General features: G+C 47.7%; 9 protein-coding genes across 9 annotated transcripts; 4 read left to right on the top strand and 5 right to left on the bottom strand.

The window, feature by feature from the left end:
* Positions 1-897: 897 nt before the first annotated feature.
* EV420DRAFT_1618775 (L-lysine 6-monooxygenase (NADPH-requiring)-domain-containing protein) lies at positions 898-2,763 on the top strand (the record flags this gene model as incomplete). The annotated part of the gene is made up of 7 exons (XM_060475387.1): positions 898-987; positions 1,049-1,158; positions 1,223-1,509; positions 1,569-1,898; positions 1,952-2,058; positions 2,112-2,454; positions 2,498-2,763. The coding sequence occupies 7 exons, from the start codon at positions 898-900 to the stop codon at positions 2,761-2,763; spliced, it is 1,533 nt and encodes a 510-aa protein (XP_060335248.1).
* A 360-nt stretch (positions 2,764-3,123) lies between these two features.
* Positions 3,124-4,444, bottom strand: EV420DRAFT_1638857 (uncharacterized protein; the record flags this gene model as incomplete). The annotated part of the gene is made up of 9 exons (XM_060476889.1): positions 3,124-3,224; positions 3,280-3,358; positions 3,412-3,516; positions 3,564-3,572; positions 3,638-3,714; positions 3,774-3,907; positions 3,956-4,045; positions 4,095-4,307; positions 4,362-4,444. 9 exons carry the CDS (start codon positions 4,442-4,444, stop codon positions 3,124-3,126), a joined length of 891 nt encoding a protein of 296 aa, XP_060335247.1.
* A 1,558-nt stretch (positions 4,445-6,002) lies between these two features.
* On the bottom strand, positions 6,003-8,370 carry EV420DRAFT_1520797 (ATP-NAD kinase-like domain-containing protein). The gene is made up of 11 exons (XM_060472188.1): positions 8,200-8,370; positions 7,953-8,150; positions 7,844-7,902; positions 7,720-7,795; positions 7,459-7,670; positions 7,357-7,399; positions 7,145-7,306; positions 6,835-7,087; positions 6,721-6,787; positions 6,599-6,667; positions 6,003-6,549 (listed from the first exon to the last, which is right to left on the bottom strand). Exons 1-11 carry the CDS (start codon positions 8,294-8,296, stop codon positions 6,361-6,363), a joined length of 1,425 nt encoding a protein of 474 aa, XP_060335246.1. The 5' UTR covers positions 8,297-8,370; the 3' UTR covers positions 6,003-6,360.
* A 255-nt stretch (positions 8,371-8,625) lies between these two features.
* EV420DRAFT_1115994 (S-adenosyl-L-methionine-dependent methyltransferase) lies at positions 8,626-9,922 on the top strand. The gene is made up of 5 exons (XM_060465892.1): positions 8,626-8,853; positions 8,914-8,994; positions 9,051-9,264; positions 9,319-9,419; positions 9,472-9,922. Exons 1-5 carry the CDS (start codon positions 8,789-8,791, stop codon positions 9,833-9,835), a joined length of 825 nt encoding a protein of 274 aa, XP_060335245.1. The 5' UTR covers positions 8,626-8,788; the 3' UTR covers positions 9,836-9,922.
* Positions 9,923-11,508: 1,586 nt separating this feature from the next.
* EV420DRAFT_1638854 (uncharacterized protein) lies at positions 11,509-12,427 on the bottom strand (the record flags this gene model as incomplete). Its single annotated transcript, XM_060476888.1, has 5 exons — positions 11,509-11,562; positions 11,615-11,831; positions 11,881-12,045; positions 12,095-12,326; positions 12,379-12,427. The coding sequence occupies 5 exons, from the start codon at positions 12,425-12,427 to the stop codon at positions 11,509-11,511; spliced, it is 717 nt and encodes a 238-aa protein (XP_060335244.1).
* Positions 12,428-12,541: 114 nt separating this feature from the next.
* On the bottom strand, positions 12,542-13,122 carry EV420DRAFT_1264349 (ribosomal L27 protein-domain-containing protein; the record flags this gene model as incomplete). Its single annotated transcript, XM_060467219.1, is given in 4 exon segments — positions 12,542-12,742; positions 12,762-12,859; positions 12,911-13,009; positions 13,068-13,122. The coding sequence occupies 4 exon segments, from the start codon at positions 13,120-13,122 to the stop codon at positions 12,542-12,544; spliced, it is 453 nt and encodes a 150-aa protein (XP_060335243.1).
* A 107-nt stretch (positions 13,123-13,229) lies between these two features.
* EV420DRAFT_1520783 (Skp1 family, dimerization domain-containing protein) lies at positions 13,230-14,137 on the top strand. Its single transcript, XM_060472187.1, has 6 exons — positions 13,230-13,384; positions 13,439-13,500; positions 13,556-13,743; positions 13,793-13,895; positions 13,949-13,969; positions 14,027-14,137. The coding sequence occupies exons 1-6, from the start codon at positions 13,294-13,296 to the stop codon at positions 14,045-14,047; spliced, it is 486 nt and encodes a 161-aa protein (XP_060335242.1). The 5' UTR covers positions 13,230-13,293; the 3' UTR covers positions 14,048-14,137.
* On the top strand, positions 14,086-16,364 carry EV420DRAFT_1520780 (mRNA capping enzyme, catalytic domain-containing protein). Its single transcript, XM_060472186.1, has 11 exons — positions 14,086-14,135; positions 14,191-14,348; positions 14,402-14,464; positions 14,514-14,601; positions 14,653-14,784; positions 14,835-14,918; positions 14,969-15,048; positions 15,103-15,243; positions 15,301-15,501; positions 15,556-15,727; positions 15,785-16,364. Exons 2-11 carry the CDS (start codon positions 14,248-14,250, stop codon positions 15,986-15,988), a joined length of 1,266 nt encoding a protein of 421 aa, XP_060335241.1. The 5' UTR covers positions 14,086-14,135; positions 14,191-14,247; the 3' UTR covers positions 15,989-16,364.
* A 99-nt stretch (positions 16,365-16,463) lies between these two features.
* EV420DRAFT_1115377 (uncharacterized protein) lies at positions 16,464-17,839 on the bottom strand. The gene has a single exon (XM_060465891.1). It carries the CDS (start codon positions 17,659-17,661, stop codon positions 16,885-16,887), a length of 777 nt encoding a protein of 258 aa, XP_060335240.1. The 5' UTR covers positions 17,662-17,839; the 3' UTR covers positions 16,464-16,884.
* Positions 17,840-18,319: the final 480 nt, after the last annotated feature.

Raw genomic sequence — 18,319 nt, 5'->3', positions numbered from 1 at the left:
AACACCAGAGAGTTATGCCGGCATTCCACTGGCTCCTGGATGTCATGCTAAGAACCCCAAGGCGGTTTGAATCTGTCAACGGTGGTCGATGTCATATACATCGTATCAGCCTGAAGTCTTAGGCCTTCGACAAGCTCCAGACACCTCATTCGGTGGACACCGCCGCGCTCTGAGCGCTTGGACAGGCGGACACATAACTCCAAGTGAACCAGGAAACCCGCTTTTTTCTAAACCTTTATCATGAGACCTTCAGTCAATTATGACGAACATTAATGATCTGTGGTGTTCTCTACCTCTAGACCGAGAGGAGATATATCAACATCGGTGGTCTTTATTGCCGTTCGGACTCTGATCGGACGTGGAATTATACGCAGGCTGGACCAGCGTAACTGATGTAACATTTATCGGGATGACGGGGATGACGAGAAAGCAAGTGACAACGGCAACGTAGAAATAACGAGGGGCGTGGTAAGGAAGGGTTTCTGATCCTCAATTTTATCTGATAAGATAATATTTGATTTGATGCAGCATGGCATACTATCTGATAACAGATTATCAGATAAGGAATGCCGTTTTGGACGTGATGATCAGTGTGGTTCGCATTTCTTGGCAGGCTCCACTCCTTCTGCCTCCTTGCGGCACCTTCTGCGGACTAATTCCCTCCATCTGGAGCCCAACCGCTGGTTTTCCTGCCGAATTTAGCCCTTCAATGACCTAGAACTTCATAATGGGGACACGTTCCGGTTCCTTTTCGAATGGGTGTTTTTTTGAGTCCAAAATGGTATACTCGGCAAATTTGACGTCTTTCTGTCGTGTTTACTCCGCTTGATTCCGTATAAAATAACCCCTACCTTTCTGGTACTCTTAAGTCGACTTCCACGACCGTTTGGCACAGATATGCAGCACGCCGACACGACTTTTGACCTCATTGGGCTCGGCTTCGGTCCCGCCAATATTGCGATTGGTGGAGCTCTAGTAGAAGGCTGGGTACGTCCCGTATCTTATCTTATTTCGATATGCCCTCTAACACTCCCGATCTGGAAAATAGAATTCGTGTCGTCAAGACTATCCTATCAAAAAAGTTCTGTTCGTCGAGAAGCATGCAAAGTTCCAATGGCACCCCGGAATGCTCCTTCCCGGTGCTCGTATGCAGATCAGGTGCTTGCTATCATATTGAATGAAGCTGTTTTTTTTTTCTCATCGGCTTTTGTTGTTATGCTAGTTTCATGAAGGATCTCGCTACTCTGCGTTCTCCGCAGTCTCCCATCACTTTCTTATCATACCTCCACAGCCAGAACCGTTTGATCAACTTTATTAATCGTGGTTCCACTATCCCCACGCGAAAGGAGTATGCAGATTATCTGTCATGGGCTGCCCACTATGTCCAAGACCACGGTGTCTCAGTCTTGTTTGGTACAGAGGTAGTCGGCGTTGACTCTGCATCTGACGGTCTTCTCGTCGTTCACGCCAAAAACGTTGCCAGTGGCGAAGTCACGTCGTACACGACTCGTGAGCCTTCCTTCTCTCGTACCGACGAAGGGTTCTCTAATCTGTTCCTGCGATTATAGGCAACCTGATAATCTCACCTGGTGGAACTGGCCGCGTCCCAGTGCCCCTCGTACCCCTCATCGAGCATCCTCTCGTTATCCATAGCTCGACTTATCTGATGTCTGTTGACTCTATCATCGCTTCAATTGCTGCCAAGGGAAAAGGAAGTCTTCGTGTCGCTGTCATTGGGGCGGGTCAATCCGCCGCTGAAGTTACTCTCAACCTGCGAGAGAGACTGACGAGCATACCTGCACCGGCCGGGAGACACCAAATCGATATGATCATCCGCAAGGGTGCCTTGAGGCCCAGCGATGATACCCCATTCGCTAACGAAATTTTTGATCCCCAAGGTATGTCCATCTCGCGTGATGTGGAGTGCTGCTGTTAATCGTGCTATCTTCAGCCACTGATGCGTGGTTTTCTCATCCATCAAATGCTTCTCGCACTACGCAGCTTCAAGAATTCAAAAGCACAAATTACAGCGTGATCAATTCTCTTACCCTTGAGGCAGTAAGGATGTCCAAGTTATAGATTGCAGCCGCTTTCTGATTGATGTATCACAGCTCTACGAGGTCATCTATGGCCAAAAGGTGGATGGTGACATCGCACGCCGAACCAACGGTCCAACTTCTTCTATTCCTCTAATTCACATCCGACCCTATTCCTGCATCGTTGCTGCCCACGCGCCCGAAGACAATGGTGACCCTGATTTCACCTTCACCATCCAGCATGTTCTTTCCTGTGAGTTAGAAACAGAAAAATATGACGCGATTATCTGCGCTACAGGCTACCAACGAACGTCCTGGATCGACCTCTTAAAAAATTCCAGCGTCGGTAAGCACTTTGGCTTATCCCCCGCATGTCAACCGGGTACTTGCCAGCCTCATTCCGGACACAAAGAGGTCGGTGCCGGACAATGCGTTGGATTCTGCCCTGCATAATGCCGCAGGATCACCCTCCTCTTCCAATGGAAGCGCTGTGAGCACCCCACCTACGTCTCCAGCTCTCTCCGTAGCCGAATTGGAGCATCATGGAGACCACAAGGTATATATCAGTAGAGGATACTGCCTTGTACCCACCGACGACGGAGGTTTGAAGTCCAGGATATACTTGCAGGGCGTTGAAGAAGCCACTCATGGATTGAGTGACTCTCTTCTCAGTGTTCTGGGGGTTCGTGCTGGAGAAGTCATTGACGATCTTTGCAAGGAGGCTTGATGTGGATAGTAGTCGCGTGTCACCTAATATCCCAAGAAGACCGGATAATGGGCCCGAGATTGATTCCCGACCCCCGGCTTCAACGTTTCACGAATGAAATTATTGCGACACTCGATGTGTTCAGGAAGTTGGTTGCCATAGCTTGTCGTGGGCTTGTGAGAGTAAATTTGAACAAGGATAGGTATGAAGCATAAGGTGAGAGTGGTAAGCTCCTTTCCATGGGTACATACTGTTGGGGAGGATAAGTACTAGGCGTATTGACTCAAAACCACAAGTGTCCTTTCATCGATAAAGTAAAGCTATGGAAGGATAACATAGAGTGAACCTGTTTTGCTGTTCGTGTTAAATTTCGATAGCACTTTAATCTCTTGACAAAGGGACCATTCTGTAGGACTCTTGGGCTGTATTCTTCATATCGAATGTCTCTATTGGTACGTCCCTAGGGCGACGGAGAGCATTCACTGTGAAAAAACATGTTTAGTCGCTGTTATTGAAAGTTATCTGGAACCAGTGTACCTAAGGCATGCCAAGTTAACTTTTCACGAGAATCCTTCGAGGGATCTGTGAAAACATAAATCCCGACCATGGTAACCGCCTAGTTAGGGATTGCATGTCATTTCTTGAGAGTTTCAAAGTCCAGTCACTTACGGAAATGGACAAAAGGACGAGGCAAGGTAGTACGCCTACGAAATCTGTGTCTGGAGTCAGTTGTGAACCAACGCTGTATCGAACATTAAGTACCCAATATATCACCTGGAATATATCAGCATGGAGAATTGAATTAACCAGAAGCGGCGTACCAAATCCGTCTGGGGCTCCAGGCATGCTTGAACGTAGCTGAGTAAAGGCAAACACGGTCCCAACAGGAACTAACGACAATCTCGTTCCTCTGCTGGAAGCCGAATCCTACAGTCATGATCATAACAAGACATATCATGAGGGTGATAAACCCTGGTTCCATGAGGAATCCATGAGGTCTATTTCATAGGCACAAAAGAAATCGCACCGACAGAATGTGATGGTGATGACAAGGCAATACCATATTACTAACGTCCCTCGTTGCAGGGTAACTACAACATCGATGACTTCCGGATCACCGTCCTGGGACGAAGAACCATCGACCTCCGTCGAGATTTTGAGACCTCTTAACTCTGTTTAGTTATTAAGTCACGGAGCAGCCGGAAAAACTTACACGGCCAGTCCAGAAGCTGAATTGAGAGATAATGATACAGTATCATTGGTACTCGCGTCCTCGGCGAAGCCAAATATCTCAGCGAGGTAGCTGTTCAATGATATCAGTCGCACTTTCAACAAGACGGGAACGGCATCACCGATCAAAGGGATAATACACCTGGCTTGAGCGTGTATGTCTGACCGAATGTTTAGTCCAATCGTAAGGAGGAAATACGGCAAGTTCTGTCTGGAACGTCGGGATATTGGAAAGAAAATCGTCATATGCTGTGACATTCCAGACGAATATGGGATCCACGGGTCTATTATTACCGGAGGCTCCGTTAGTGCTCGCATCTGAGTGAAGAAGATTTCTGGAAGAAAACATCAGCATGTCTAATCAAAAGCCTATGAAGTATAAAACCCACGTATCAAAATAAATATTAACACCTGTGCATTCCGAAGATTCCGAATCGCAGCTGTCACCCACAACGGTCCAGTCAAGGACCATGGTTCCTTGTTTCAAATCGGCCGATATTAAATCCGCATGAAGGTAAATCTTTTGCTGTGAGTGCAATGGTGGGTCAAGATGGCTGAGAAGCTCACTTTTCGAGAAGCGCCGTCCTGAGGTAAAATCGCTGTCACTATATTGAAACTCCGTGGGATGTAAAGTCACCCCCAAGAGGATACAGGTTATAGGAATAATAATGAACAAAACCGAGAGAAAGAAAGAAACAACGCCGAATCTTTTTTGCATGAGGAGGGTAGGGAGACATGTTTGACTTGGCCTAGCCACTGTTCGCTGGCAATCCCGTAGCAAAGTCGTTTGGACAGAAAAAGTGTTGTCAAGGCCTATATAGAGCCCTGGAAAAAAAAGCAAACAAACAAACAAACAAGAGACGCGGTCGAGTCGGGTATATTCAACCAGGGATCAACGAGCGTTAATCAGGTTGCTGTCATACAAAGGTATGTAGTTGCTGAGTGAAACATGAAGAATCGTGCGGTGGATTTGATAGGCACCAAGAATTGATGTAATTTGCATTTGCGTACGATGATAATAGTTACCGTATCAGTAATGTAGCGCTACATACGTGCGCTTGCCGTAAATTTGATGTTCACGGCCCTGGAAAAGGGGCTATTCAGTATGATAAGTATCTCCCAAAATAATGTAGAACAAGGTCCTTGTAGCACAGTTGTGTCTGGTTTGAGTCAGCTTAGCGCCTTCCTTCCGAAAGTCGCGTATGGATAATGCATCCATAATGTTTCATTATACGATCTGTTCAACGAATGATCACTTCTAGACCCATATAGACAATGGGACACCTACATCATGCGAGTCTAGATACATTTGTAGTGATGCCATCCATCCAGTTCCAGGCCTCGGCGGTAGATTTTTTTTTGTAAATCAGTTCCCGCCAGACGGTCGGGACGTGGTAACCAACCTTGAATGTACCCTCGTCCACGCAAGAGCGCCCATAATCCCGACACAATCATGTAGGATGCTTGGCGCCGGGTGTGCGCCAGGTGGTAGGCCATCCTGTAGATTTTTGTATGTCAAACATTGTGCGTATAGTAAATTATCTGAGTGGAGTATTTTTGTCCAGCGGAGGCAACTGGGATAGCCGTTCTAATGTAATCGCTCTTTCTCGCCTAGATGGTCGGTGAATAGGCTGTGGAGGTGAGAACCACGAGAACCTAAACACAGAAAATGACTGCCGTATTCTTTACTGCCGCTGTGGGTATAATGACGCTGAAAACTCGGCTGGAATAAACGCTGTCTTCTTCGTTTTTGACTTGAGCGGTGACTTCGAACTCGGATTCGGCCATGGAGGCGTATTCGGAGAAGTTTCAATAGAAAGAAGCTGATATGTAAAAGGGGTGCAGAATTTAGCTGGCGCTGGTGGTCGCTATCAGTTTTTGGGCACTGAGCGCTGCTGAGGAACTTGCCAGGGAGCATTGATCAACAATGATCGATCTAATCACTGGATCAGCAGCAGAGTGCGACTGACACGTGATCAGTGAAATTTTCGCGTAGGTCTGAGGTCAATCTTGATCATGGCGCCAACACTGACCCGTGTAAATTGTCTCATTAAACATTTGGGCTTTGGCATCAACAACTTGCACGATGAACAGGATTCCTCATCATTGGTTTCTCAACCAACTCTCACTACTTCTTCACAATAGCGACAGCAGCCGAATGAATTGTTTCCTGAGAGGGACGACACGCTTTGTGTCGATTCCCAGTTATGTTGATCCAAACGCCATGGCTAATACACCTAAACCAATGAAGACATAATACGTTCTGCAAGTCAAGTCGGTGTTCCCTGCTCAATACACCTGTACACTGGTGGGAAGTGCTTCCGAGTACTTGTTAGAAGTTGTATTACCATAAAATCCTAGTTATGTAAAATTGACGATACCCAAAATTTAAGTAGATTTACTTTCCCGAGGGTGGAAATCAGCAGCATAGTACCCATGGGGGCTCAGTAGCGTCGCAAGCTTCTGATGTACCTCTACTTCAAAGGCCTCGAATGGGAATATCTCCCCGTCGACAGACAAAGACCCTTTAGGTGAGAGCGGCTTCATTCTATAGGCATGCGCCTTGATGTAGTGCAACTACGACAGATAAGTTTTACTGAAGTGAATGCGTGGTGCGGAAACATACGCTGTCTTTCCAGAAGTGACCACCCTTTGGCCCTTCAGCGAGATCGTGGATAACTTCGCCTCGTGAGGACTGTTAACAAAAGGGTTACACAGGAGATAGATGCAAGGCTGTGTGTTTCGTACCAAGGTCTGGGCAACTATATCAATCAATCCATCATCTGGTAAAGAGACGGGAAAGGCCATAAAATCGCTGCGTGTTCCTTAGTCAAAGTAGCTTCATGATAGCTCGGAGCCTACCGTCCAACAAAGGGTCCCTTGCCAGCATATAAATAAAGAAGTGGTTTGTCAAATGTGATCCATCCCTCATCCGAATCATGAGCCGTCAGAGGCGGTAGCGTCGATTCGGAGCTATCATCCACAGTAGGAATGGAACGTTGGCTCGCAGACTTGTCATTTACACGTCTCGCGTAACATTCCTGTGCCATCTTGTCCTTGTCCTCTTCGGCTACTTTATAAGAAAATTGAACAGCACATGGCTTAAAAGTGACCACTACGCATAATTACAGTCAAACGTCTGACGGTGGCATATCAACGGAATCCGACTTACACCCGCGAAGGAGCCCGTACACAAAACGTGTGTCGCCCATCCATCGTAAATGTTCTGTTCCGAGATCCAAGTCCGCCATGAGGCCCATGGCTTGGGACATGAAAGAAATCGAACGCTTCCCGTTCTGTACGAAGGAAAACACATCGACCTTCATCGGGAGACCTATAAAAGGACTCAGATTAGCGCGATACGGAAGACCTCGCTGATCCCACCTTTGATTACATTCAAGGCTGCAGCTACCACATCGAAACCATCCTTCCAAAAGTGGAGAATGAGATGGAACACTCTAAAGACAATAGAAGATGTGTCATTACCGCCAGGCCAAGGATGTTTACAGAAAGACCGTTTCCGCTACCAGTAGGAATAGGCGCAATTGGGATAGAAAATGCTTTCATAGGATATTCATGATGAGCAAAGCCATTCATGACTTCATGGATCAGACCATCCCCAGAGACTGTGATAATAGCATCATATTCCAGCGGAAGCACCTTGGAAATTTCATAGGCGTGATTACTGTGTGTTGTGTCTGAACCAAAATGAATTATCAATTCGAGAGAATGTCAGGCTTAGCTTACATTGTATGTCCAACATACATCCACCTGCACGCAGGACAGGTTCGACAGTTTTGGTGAAAATGGCAGCACCCTTGCGCTATCACGGAAGATGAGCCACCAGTCAGGAGCGACAATACGGACGCACAGTTCCACCGTGTGGGTTGACGAGGACTTTTACCCGACGCCCTCGTTTGACACCCGCATCTGTCGAACCATCAGTCATTATAACAACACGACAGAGCCGAATGACGTGCTTTCGAACGCTGCCTTTAACGCATTGTCAGCCCATTCCTTGACGGCGCTAGTTTCGCTCTCCTTCACTGTCCCTTCAATACGGACTAGAGACAGGTTTCCTTTAGTTTTCTTTCTCCATACATATGAGACTTGAAGAGTTAGGGTATCGGGATGAAAGTCGGCCTGTATAAGTTGATGAAAGGGTATATCCTTAAGTTCTGTAGCAAGTGAGGTGACAGAAATAAAAAAACATGCATAGACACGTACTACCACTGCCCTTCACAGTCAACGAGGTATCTGAATAAGTTAGTGTGACAGGCTTCCCGGACGAAACGACATGGAAGGTCAGGGCCTGCTCTCCCATCCTCCAGCAGCTGAGACAAACCAAAGCCGTTTATGTCGAACACACGAAACCGGCCCCGGGTACCGCATTGACCGGCAAACACGTTTTCCATCAAATACTTCAGGTAAACATTCATGTGTTCTCTGACAATACTTTCTTGCTTGCACCGTCAAGGGTATTTGGGTCATCAAACAAGCCAAGTAACCGCGTGGGAAATAAGATAGAAGATGTCCAGACTCTTAATCGAGCTTGTTCGAATGGTGCGAAAGGTTTGAGCTGTTCAATCGTTTAGGCTAAAACTTACACCTAAGTTTCTTCTCAACGTAGAGCATGTGCTACAGGATTGCTTAACGCTTCGTCATCTCCGCAGTCACCAGAGTAATAATATAGTGAAAAGAGCTGGACCGAAAAGCCGAAGAGCTTCCCACTGCCAATTCACATGACACCAGTGGATTCCTACATAATCTGTCTCTATTTTAAAAGATTGCGCACATATCGTGCTGACCAACAGGTATGGTTGTCGTCCACAACGTTGCCCAAAGTGGTTTTGGCGCTGGGACGAACGAACTCTATGACCGGTGAGAGCTAGCGTTGTGGTCGACTAGAAATGAAGCAATCTTTCTGACTCCTACGTTCAGAGCACGCCCATCGTATCAATCCAATGCCTTGTCCGCGATAAGGGAGGCAGTGAAAGCTTCGCCTCCGTTCAATGTCGTCGAGTATGTCCGCTTACTCCTGCTCTTCGCTACTCTTTCGAGCTCATCGATGGACATAGTATCGGTGCTGGCACAGGTCTGTTCACCAAAGCACTCCTCAAGCATACAGATTTCTCCAGCACAATCAAAGAACTGAGGGCCATGGAGCCTAGCGCTGGAATGCGTGACATCTTTGTCAAAACCGTTGAAGATGAGCGCGTCTCTGTGAGGGAGGGAACTTTTGATACCACCAATATCGAAGACGGCTGGGCCGACCTTGTCACAATTGCTCAGGTACGCAAATTTCATGGTATTGAGCTTGCCGTTCCATTCTGATCAATTCTACAGGCATTTCATTGGTGCCCGGACTTTGATGCTGCTTCCGCCGAGTTTGCTAGAATCTTGAAGCCAAACGGCATCGTAGCTATCATCTGGAACGTTGCTGATAGGTTCGTCTCTTATCTCTTCACGTAAGCGGCATGTGATGATTTCACTCGACAGAGATGCGGCGCGATGGGTCGCTCAACTAAGGGCCCAAGTTGAACAGCATGAACCAGCGGGCACTCCCCAACAGCGCCAAAATCTATGGCGCAACGCTTTCGACACAGAATCTTATAAGAAGGCCTTCCAACCTCCAGTTGAGAAGACTTGGGCGTATACCTTACCCTGCGATGTTTCGCTCGCGGTTGACAGAGCCACTACTACAAGCTACATCCAGAATTTGCCAGCCGATGCCAAGTCTAAAGTATTGAACGAAATCAAGACCATTGTAGAGCGAGGCGATGATAAAGTCTGGATCAATGAGAGCGAAGGCACGTTCGAATATCCTTACCAGACTCTGTTGGTTATCGCACAGAAGAAATAATAACATCAAATGAGTGTATTCCAATAATTTCCTTGAGGTCTAATTGAAAGTGTCAGGGAACTCATCAGAACTGTTGCTGAAAGCCGTTATACGAACTTGTTTCTGACCGCGAGGCCGAAGGGATAGCATAGCGAGCTTGGTAACGTATTACTCTCATCCCTTGTTCTATTCATTTTTACGATTACGATACTACTCCCCTCGAAAGCGGCGACTTGTAAGAGTGAGTACTTATTCTCGGTGATGTTCAAGAGTTCATGATTTCGGAAGGTTGTTGTCTGATGCTACTTCAGTTCCATCTCCGTTCCGCCTACGTCCTGCATCAGTGGTGCTACCAGAGTTCGAGGTGATTTAACTAACGATGTTTGTGCGAACTATTGGACAAACTAGGGATTCGATGCTTCGCCGAAGGTATTTTAAAGCAACAAACTTCGTCCGTCCATCAGCATGGCGTGCAAAAGATTCTGAGATTGCGCGGGTCAGCGCACAATTCTCCTATCGGCACCAATAGCAGTATGTTACTGTAGATGTCGGATATTTTGCTTAAAGGAATAAGAACCAGTACTAAATAGTCGTTCGATCGACATACGGGAAGCAGTCCTTATAAAAGATCAAGAGCGTGAACGCGAGAACAATGGTGTCCGCAAGTTTGTCATATCCTGAATGAAGCTGATGAATCCCAGTACCATCAAACTCGTTCATCTACTCGCCAAAGATAGACCATACGGACACTACTTATTCACGCTACCCGAAGTGGTGACGAGCTCTCTATTATATAAATAAATTCATCATAACGGTACTTTGTTGTATAGGACTTGGAGGTTCTATGCGCAGGACCTTGAGGGGTTTCTACTTCTCAGTCAGGGTTGGGGGCAGCAATTAATAGTTAGTTTCAGCTTGCAATGGTATCTGTACGAGATGACTGTTAGTAGAATGAGAAGGATGAAAGACCTGAGGAACTCACAGCCTGCTTTGCTATCGTATGATTTAGAGGCGGTTGTTCAAAGGGACTCGGAGGGGGAAGATCCATCAGACGCTGGCCCTTCTGGAAACTGCACGGTCCAGGGTACGTTGGACGACATGAAAGCAGTGGACCCGCACAGACGGATCAAGCGCTGTGGCTAAAGAGGAGGAAATATTCATCGGGAGACCAGCCTGAAGAAAATGATGGAAAGGAGCGGTGAAAGCCCCATTGTCGTGGTTATTCAGGAGAGTATAAGCATGTGGTGCACGAGCCTAACCCTAACCGTTACGAGTCTGACATAATAGAAGTGAAATGCTTGACATGCGAGTCTTACTTGTTGGACGTGATAGAAGTGGACACTGAAAATGTCGGACGGACCTACTACTTACTGTCACAGGAAGAATATCACAGAGCCTGGATTCCGAGTAGATCAATCGCATTTCTCACCCAACAGCCGTGACCAAGGTCCAGATGCCGGCCCGCTGATCAAGAAGGTGTGGGTGGAAAGGAGACACGAATTTACGTGACAAAGGCACCAGAACCACGATGACAAGAGAAATCATCCCTAGTTCTCGCGGTCTGACTCTTGAAGACCAGAGAATAAGTGCAAGGCAAGGAAGGAGTAATATTGAAGCTAGAGTCCGTACTGCGTGGTAATCCAAAGAAATTCACCGAATTCTCAATGGATATCTGTACATAATGCTAACCGAGTTCATTTCGATTCCGAAGGCAAGCTATGAAGCCATTTCATGAAATGAGGCACATCCTGAAAACAACTTCAGTGCACGCTCTAAAAGAAAAGAAAAAAAAGACAGAACCTCCGCAATGGTACTATTCATCGTAGCTTCTGCCAGGAAGGAAGGTATGAGACCTCCAGGAGTGCTTGAAGTTGCCATACGCCACTCTGTATTCCCATTCTCCAACGTTGTCAACCGTTCCACGCTAGCGTATCGACCCTTGACACCTTTTTCTTCCAGCTTCGCAAGGTCAGCGTCTTCTGGCGAAGATAGATCGATCGGGATAGAGACGACCACCCTGAAGATACGTAAGAAAACAGGTGCAGAGAGTTAGCAAATCGATGAACCCAGTGTGGTGCTCGAGAGACTCTGTGGGATAATTATGCACGATTTGAAGGACAGTGAAAACACGCGGCTGGACGGGCGGCGTGAACTTGTAATACAATGTCCAGATCGATTGCGTAGGCGAGATTTCCTTGACTTTGGTAACCTTGTTGATGTCTCGGACGTATCTGCAGGACGACGATTACGCGGTATGTCCTTGATCGTCGTTGTGCTTACTCTTTCTCATTCTCAGCTTTGTTTGTGCCCAGCTTGGCCCACATCTGGTCAAACGTGGCTTCGGCGGGGGCGTGCTCGCTTACACGGCAGTGCCATGGAGCACCATCACCCGCTTCCTTGCCGCGAGAGTAGGTTTTGACTGTTTTGTGGTAGGTTTTGCCTGGTTTCCAGGACGAAGTTGATTCGAGGAGCGATTCTGCCGCAGAGAGGATTACTTCTTCAGAAGGAATGTCTGTACGGACATGTCAATGCCACGATAAGAATACAACATTTCGATGTCTTACCTGCAGGCTTAAGGGGCGTAATGGTAAGCTTGAACGAAGGCTCATCCATGTCTGAGTGTGGGAGTTGGAGCTAAAGATAGAACAGTGGCGTGAACTTTGAAGAATTGATGGACAAGGTCATAAGCAACAACAAAGAAACTCAGAATTCACTCTCGAAAACGTGTCATAGTGGTATTGGTGCTCGAAGATTCTTCAGACCAAAGTAACGATCCCGGCCAAACTCCTCTTCGTTACGGGGTAGCTTCTCGCCCCGTGTCTGCACAACTCCAACGTATCTGCGTTCTCCGAGCATGTATTTCTCCTTGTAAAAGCGCACGTAGCCTGGTATTGAGGCAAAGATGGTGTGATCACGACCCATTCCGACCTGTGGCATCGTCAGTTACGCCGTAAGTTGGGAAGCAGTGGCGACTTGCATTAGGCCCTGGATGGAAAAGGGTTCCTCGTTGCCTGACAATGATGTTCCCCGGAATAACATACTGATCTGCAAAAAGAAATGAAGACAATGCGATTGAAATGACCATCCAAGACACACCTGAGAACTTTTTGACACCTAACCGCTTTCCTGGCGATCCACCATGATTAGATATTGTTCCTCCCGCACGTTTGGTTGCTGTCCGCACAGCCCCAACGCCTATTGTGCGGATAAGCGAACAGAGAAAAAAAAAGAAGAGAACAAAGGTAAAACGCACCGAAATTAGCAAAAGGACTTTTTACAAGGTCAATGGACCTGGCCAGAAAAGACATGGCAATCGTTACCTTTGTTCAGGGCTGAGTGGCACGGACCTCAGTTCTTTTGTCGGCAAGGTCCGGATTTGGAATGTCACAAGACTGTCACGGGGTTGTCACCGCCTATTTAGCCTTGGTCTGCTACCACCATCTCATCAGCTTATACTCCCTCGTCTTCTCTACTTCAAAATGGTCCACCTCGTCACATCTGATAACGAATCCTTTACCACCGAGAAGGACATCGTCGAGCGCAGCGTCCTTATCAAGAACATGCTTGAAGGTCTGCTTTGCTGTTTTCATCTTGATTTGCTGTGGCTCATCCTGGCACGTGTAGATGTCGGTGAATCCGACCAGCCCATTCCGCTGCCCAATGTTTCATCAAGCGTTTTGAAGAAGGTGCGCTCATTTCCTTTGCTTTTTGTTGAGTCTGCGTTGCTTAGTCTGAATTCAGGTCCTTGAATATTGTGAACACCATCGGGGAGAGCCCCTTCCTGCTGCCGATGCCGACCAAAGCCAAGATGATACGCGCAAGCGCACAACCGACATTAGCGAATGGGACCAGAAGTTTATCACTGTCGACCAGGAAATGCTTTTCGAAATCATTCTTGCTGCCAATTACCTGGACATCAAGTCTCTACTGTCAGTCTCCTTTTTACCCGCCTTTGTGCATTTCTGACAAATAATCTAGTGATGTTGGATGCAAAACGGTAGCTAATATGATCAAAGGCAAGACCCCCGAGGAAATTCGCAAGCTATTCAACATCGTCAATGACTTTACACCGGAAGAGGAGGTGAGTTTCACTATGTTTCAAGCGGCTCCGATTCTGATGTCGCCCCTATCCAGGCTCAAATCAAGAAGGAGAACGTATGTTTCTTTGTTCTTTCGTTTGTACTGATAACTGACTCTTTTTTTTTCCCGCAGGAATGGGCTGAGGACCGGTGATGGATTGGCTTGTATCATTGTAGTAGATATGCGTATTCTGCTGTCGTTGTCGAACTGTATTTTTTCTCCAAAAGCACTTTATAATCTTCCTCTGTGTTTGAGTCCGTGGATAAGGTCGCATTGTGGCAGTGTTCTTCTGCTTACCTAAGTGCTCGCAGTGCAGTTTACTGTTCAACCAGCGACTGTCGGGGACGAATTGGATGCCTACTGTTCCCGACCTCCCTGGCACGCTTGTGCCCCCTGATCAAGAAAATTGGCTCAAATCGAACGTCGCGCGGCTCTGTCATGTCGACCACCAGAGGTGGGTGCCAGTGGGTCCAACTATCCGGCAGCGCTCATCGCACCTTCTTTCAGATTCCCCGGAAGCCAGCCAGTAAGTTTTGGCACGAATGACCTCGACAAGTTGGAGCAACAAGAGTACGTTTCTTTCGCTCGAAGGAACATTCGTTTCCTCACACCAAGTCAGTTTCTGGGTCTGCGAAAAGTCGGATGGGATTCGCGTTTTGCTCTTTGTCTTCACGGACAACAACACCAAGGACCAGATGGTCTACCTTGTGCGTCGCGGAGTACTTTTGCACCCAGTTGTCGACTAATGATTGGCTCAGATTGACCGCCACAATGCGTATCGCGAATTAGCAGGACTATACTTCCCTCACCACGAGAACCCTTTGTATCCACTGCGAAGTACCATCGTCGACGGCGAACTTGTCATTGACGTTGACCCAAGAACCAAACACGTAAGCGACCAACAGATCCCACAAATTTCGTTTCCGACTTCTGATTGTAGGAGACACTGCGATTCCTCGCCTTCGACTGCCTCGTTGTTGACGATCAAAATGTTATGTCAAGACCTTTAGACAAGCGTTATGGGGTGCGTCTGTCACATCTCAAGGCGCAGCACTCAACTGAACGACTCTGTAGAGGCTTAACGAGTGGTTTCACAAGCCGTATGCAAGGATGATGCGAGACCATCCACATATGGCGAATACGCAACCGTTCGAGTATGTCGGGTGAACCCCAATCCTTGTACGCGGCGCGCTGATGCGAAAAACCAGTATCAAGGTCAAGCAGATCAAGTCATCCTACAACGTAGAGCAGGTCTTCAACGTCGACATCCCAGCTCTGCAACACGGGAATGATGGCCTCATTTATACCTGTGTCAACACCCCATATTCACCTGGTACAGATCCGAATATGTGAGTGTCTGTCTTCCTTCCACATACAAGCTGTCACTTAGCCATCCTCTTCGCCAGCATGAAATGGAAACCCGCATCGGAAAACTCCATCGACTTCAAGTTAGTTCTTCGCTTCCCACCTCTGGCGTCGAATCCTACCGTGCCGGACTTTCACGCCAAGCCAGTATTTTTACTACAAGTCTGGTGCGGCGATGAACGCGGGGTGGCGAAGTATGAACAGTACGATGATCTATACGTCTCTGATGAAGAGTGGGAGCAGTAAGCGTTTCTAATTTTTGTTTCATTACGCGCTTAATGACCAATGTCGTATAGGATGAAGTCGTCAGGCGAACAATATGACGATCGTATCATCGAAGTCCACTGGGACCCCGCAGCATCACATTGGCGCATGATGAGATTCAGAGATGATAAGCCAAATGGTAATCATCGGAGCGTCGTGGAGAAAATCATACAAAGTATAGCTGATGGAGTCGAAAAGGATGCTGTAAGACTGTCATCGTTACTGGGCCTAATTACGCTTTTAACTGACTCTTTTTCGAAGCTGTTGGCGCGTTCCAACGCGATACGGAATGCATGGAAAGCACGGCAAGGCCAACCAGCTGCTAATAGGCCGGCAGCAGTTCAGCCACCCAAACCGGTTCCACGACCCCCTCCGCTAGAAGTCGAGCGACGATACGGGCCAATCGCGTCGTCTCCTTGGAGCAAAGTCTCAGGTCCTGAGACCATAGCCGGCATGAAACGATGATCACAACTTTACCCTGGGTTTTCGAACACTTCGTATGGATCGCGATCCGCCACCACAAGGAATCCCGTCTCATTTCTAGCTAGTGGAGCTTGTCATCTGGATGTCGTTGAATGTCTTTTGGTCCAGATTGTTGCGTTGGGATGGTTCCTTGCATCAGACCATCAGGTTGCTGGCATAGGGTGTCCCTTTTCCTATCATCGGGCTTGATGAAGGTGTTCTTTTCAACTGGCGCGTCATTCAGTGGCCGCAGCTGATCAAACTTGGAGGGTTCCGATTTTATTGGTGGTTGCGTGGGAGCTTTTCTCCGATATCACCATAGGGTATGGGTTTATTTGGATTTGGATTTGTAGATTTTTGATCTCAATGGAAGAAGCCATTTTTACACACAAGGTTTCTTTATTGCAGGAGAAACACGAGCTATCATCACGGGTCGTAATCATCAAGAGGCGTATTCGCAAACACAACAAAAAGGGAAATGAGAAAGGAAAACAGATGCACATGGATGTCTAGTCGTTACAATGGATTGAAGCTACGGAAAAAATGTCACTGCTACGTGAATTTTGAAAAAAAAAAAGGCAAACGATATATGGCGACAGTGAGAAAACGTGAATAGATTGGCCTGAGTAGACGGCTGTCCGTGAATAACAACGATAAAGACAAGCAGAGCAATGCGAGGTGGCTATTGACCTAGTTATGGATAGCTTCCAAAATCGTAAAAGTCGTGTCGTGCAACGATGCTAATGAAGTGTGAAGAGAAAAAATGCAGTGCAATGCGGTGATGAAAGTGTACGACATGAGGGAGATGCAAGAAGAAACAATGAAGATGGTGATTCGCGAGATTGAAGTGAATAGATGGAACACTTTTGAATGATAGATAATGATTTCGGCTTCCCACTCTAGTTGAAGAAATCAGGCGAGTGAGAAGACAGCGGGGAAACTGCAAAGTCGGCGTATTGACCAGCAGAGTCGCTATGGAGGGAAAGGAAGTCCGCAAATGAATGGGAACGGACGGTGAGATACGAGGGAAGGCCAACATTGCGCGCCCGTCTTGTCATCGGGTACGGAGGCAAATCAGCATCATGGGCGCCGAGATCGAGATATTCGAGGTCCAGACGCAGGCCTTCCACGGATGTTTCAGGCAACTCGGGAGTAGATTCCAAGGACGACGACGACGATTCCTGCCCGTGACGGCGGCGACGAGGTGTCTCTGGCGCGACAGACAAGGGAACCAAGTCCGAAAAAATAGAAGACACCTGACATATGCGATCAAGACCGTGGACAACAAGAAGAAAAAAAGTGTCTACCTCTGGCGAGCCCAAGAACGGGCTCCACGACGACGGAATATATGAGCGCTCAACCTCAGTGTATCGAGGGGGCTCAGCGCCCGTCAGAGGGTCACCAGCAGTATTTCGGACGGAACCCGGGACCTGGTCGGACTCTTGGTCACGGTTGGCGTCCTCCGACTCCTGCTCAGCGTCAAGGTCGCGCTGCCCATCCACGACTCTCCACCACTCAATGTCCGCCAAGACTCTCCTGCCAATCGTTTCTGAGCCAGACGAGCGCCTATGACCTCCACCATGACTGCGATTGCTGGGACCAGCATGCTCAGAGGCGGAGGGATAAGGTGAAGAGCGAACGGTCGGCGAGGAAAAGGTACGACGAAGAGAGGGCATTGGAGGACGTTGGTGGACCAGGTCGCAGCCGCCTAGCGCAGTGCAGTCCTGAAGAAGGGAAAAGTCGAGGACAGGTCAAAAGTCGGGTTTCGGCTTATATACCGAAATAAAAGAAAAATAATAATTCAGGGAAATGGGGATGAAGTAAGCGCTTCAAATGCCAAAGTCAATCCGATGTGACTTTGTGAAAGAGACCGAGTGGAAACTGATCCTACCGTGCCGCACCGTTGGCAACTTGGCACCCATCTGCTCCCTGACCTTGCGACTTCCGGTCTATTACCCGCCCGTAGGTACAGACCCTGACGACCGTCAGCCATTCGCAGTTATTATATCTGCTACAATCCTAATCCTTGTTCATGACAGCAGCCTTGTTCCCAATTAGGTCACTACGTCCACTCAAAAGGCCACAACGTCCGGAGTGTCTCCAACGAAATAAAATCCCTTCGTTCTCTGTCCATTTGTCGGCGCAGCCAGGACAGACTGAAGAATTGTTCCCCAATGCTCCCGTCTGGAAAAACTTCAGGGCAAGGGCCACTCGTGGCGGTATTCGCAATCCACGGATCACCGGCACCCTCCGGGAAACAATCCATTCCCTCACCTCCATTCATCTCTTGACTAACCGATTTTTGCTCTATGGGCTCTGGAAAGCCCTTTGGAA

Source organism: Desarmillaria tabescens (genome assembly GCF_030435595.1).
Source record: "Desarmillaria tabescens strain CCBAS 213 chromosome Unknown EV420scaffold_7, whole genome shotgun sequence".
Classification (NCBI taxonomy): domain Eukaryota; kingdom Fungi; phylum Basidiomycota; class Agaricomycetes; order Agaricales; family Physalacriaceae; genus Desarmillaria; species Desarmillaria tabescens.
Note: the sequence above shows the minus strand (reverse complement) of the source record. Positions and strands in the feature narration are given on the sequence as shown.

Bases quoted from the DNA above. Each gene is read 5' to 3' on its own strand.
- EV420DRAFT_1520797 (XM_060472188.1), bottom strand. From the start codon at position 8,296: ATGGGAGAGCAGGCCCTGACCTTCCATGTCGTTTCGTCCGGGAAGCCT. The intron at 8,151-8,199 runs GTACGTGTCTAT...CACTTGCTACAG, and splicing joins GACTGTGAAGGGCAGTGGTA to AACTTAAGGATATACCCTTT. The intron at 7,903-7,952 runs GCACGTCATTCG...ATGGTTCGACAG, and splicing joins GTTAAAGGCAGCGTTCGAAA to ATGCGGGTGTCAAACGAGGG.
- EV420DRAFT_1115994 (XM_060465892.1), top strand. From the start codon at position 8,789: ATGGTTGTCGTCCACAACGTTGCCCAAAGTGGTTTTGGCGCTGGGACG. The intron at 8,854-8,913 runs GTGAGAGCTAGC...TCCTACGTTCAG, and splicing joins ACGAACGAACTCTATGACCG to AGCACGCCCATCGTATCAAT. The intron at 9,265-9,318 runs GTACGCAAATTT...TCAATTCTACAG, and splicing joins ACCTTGTCACAATTGCTCAG to GCATTTCATTGGTGCCCGGA.
- EV420DRAFT_1520783 (XM_060472187.1), top strand. From the start codon at position 13,294: ATGGTCCACCTCGTCACATCTGATAACGAATCCTTTACCACCGAGAAG. The intron at 13,501-13,555 runs GTGCGCTCATTT...GTCTGAATTCAG, and splicing joins CATCAAGCGTTTTGAAGAAG to GTCCTTGAATATTGTGAACA. The intron at 13,896-13,948 runs GTGAGTTTCACT...GCCCCTATCCAG, and splicing joins ACTTTACACCGGAAGAGGAG to GCTCAAATCAAGAAGGAGAA.
- EV420DRAFT_1520780 (XM_060472186.1), top strand. From the start codon at position 14,248: ATGCCTACTGTTCCCGACCTCCCTGGCACGCTTGTGCCCCCTGATCAA. The intron at 14,349-14,401 runs GTGGGTGCCAGT...ACCTTCTTTCAG, and splicing joins TGTCATGTCGACCACCAGAG to ATTCCCCGGAAGCCAGCCAG. The intron at 15,728-15,784 runs GTAAGACTGTCA...TCTTTTTCGAAG, and splicing joins ATGGAGTCGAAAAGGATGCT to CTGTTGGCGCGTTCCAACGC.
- EV420DRAFT_1115377 (XM_060465891.1), bottom strand. From the start codon at position 17,661: ATGCCCTCTCTTCGTCGTACCTTTTCCTCGCCGACCGTTCGCTCTTCA.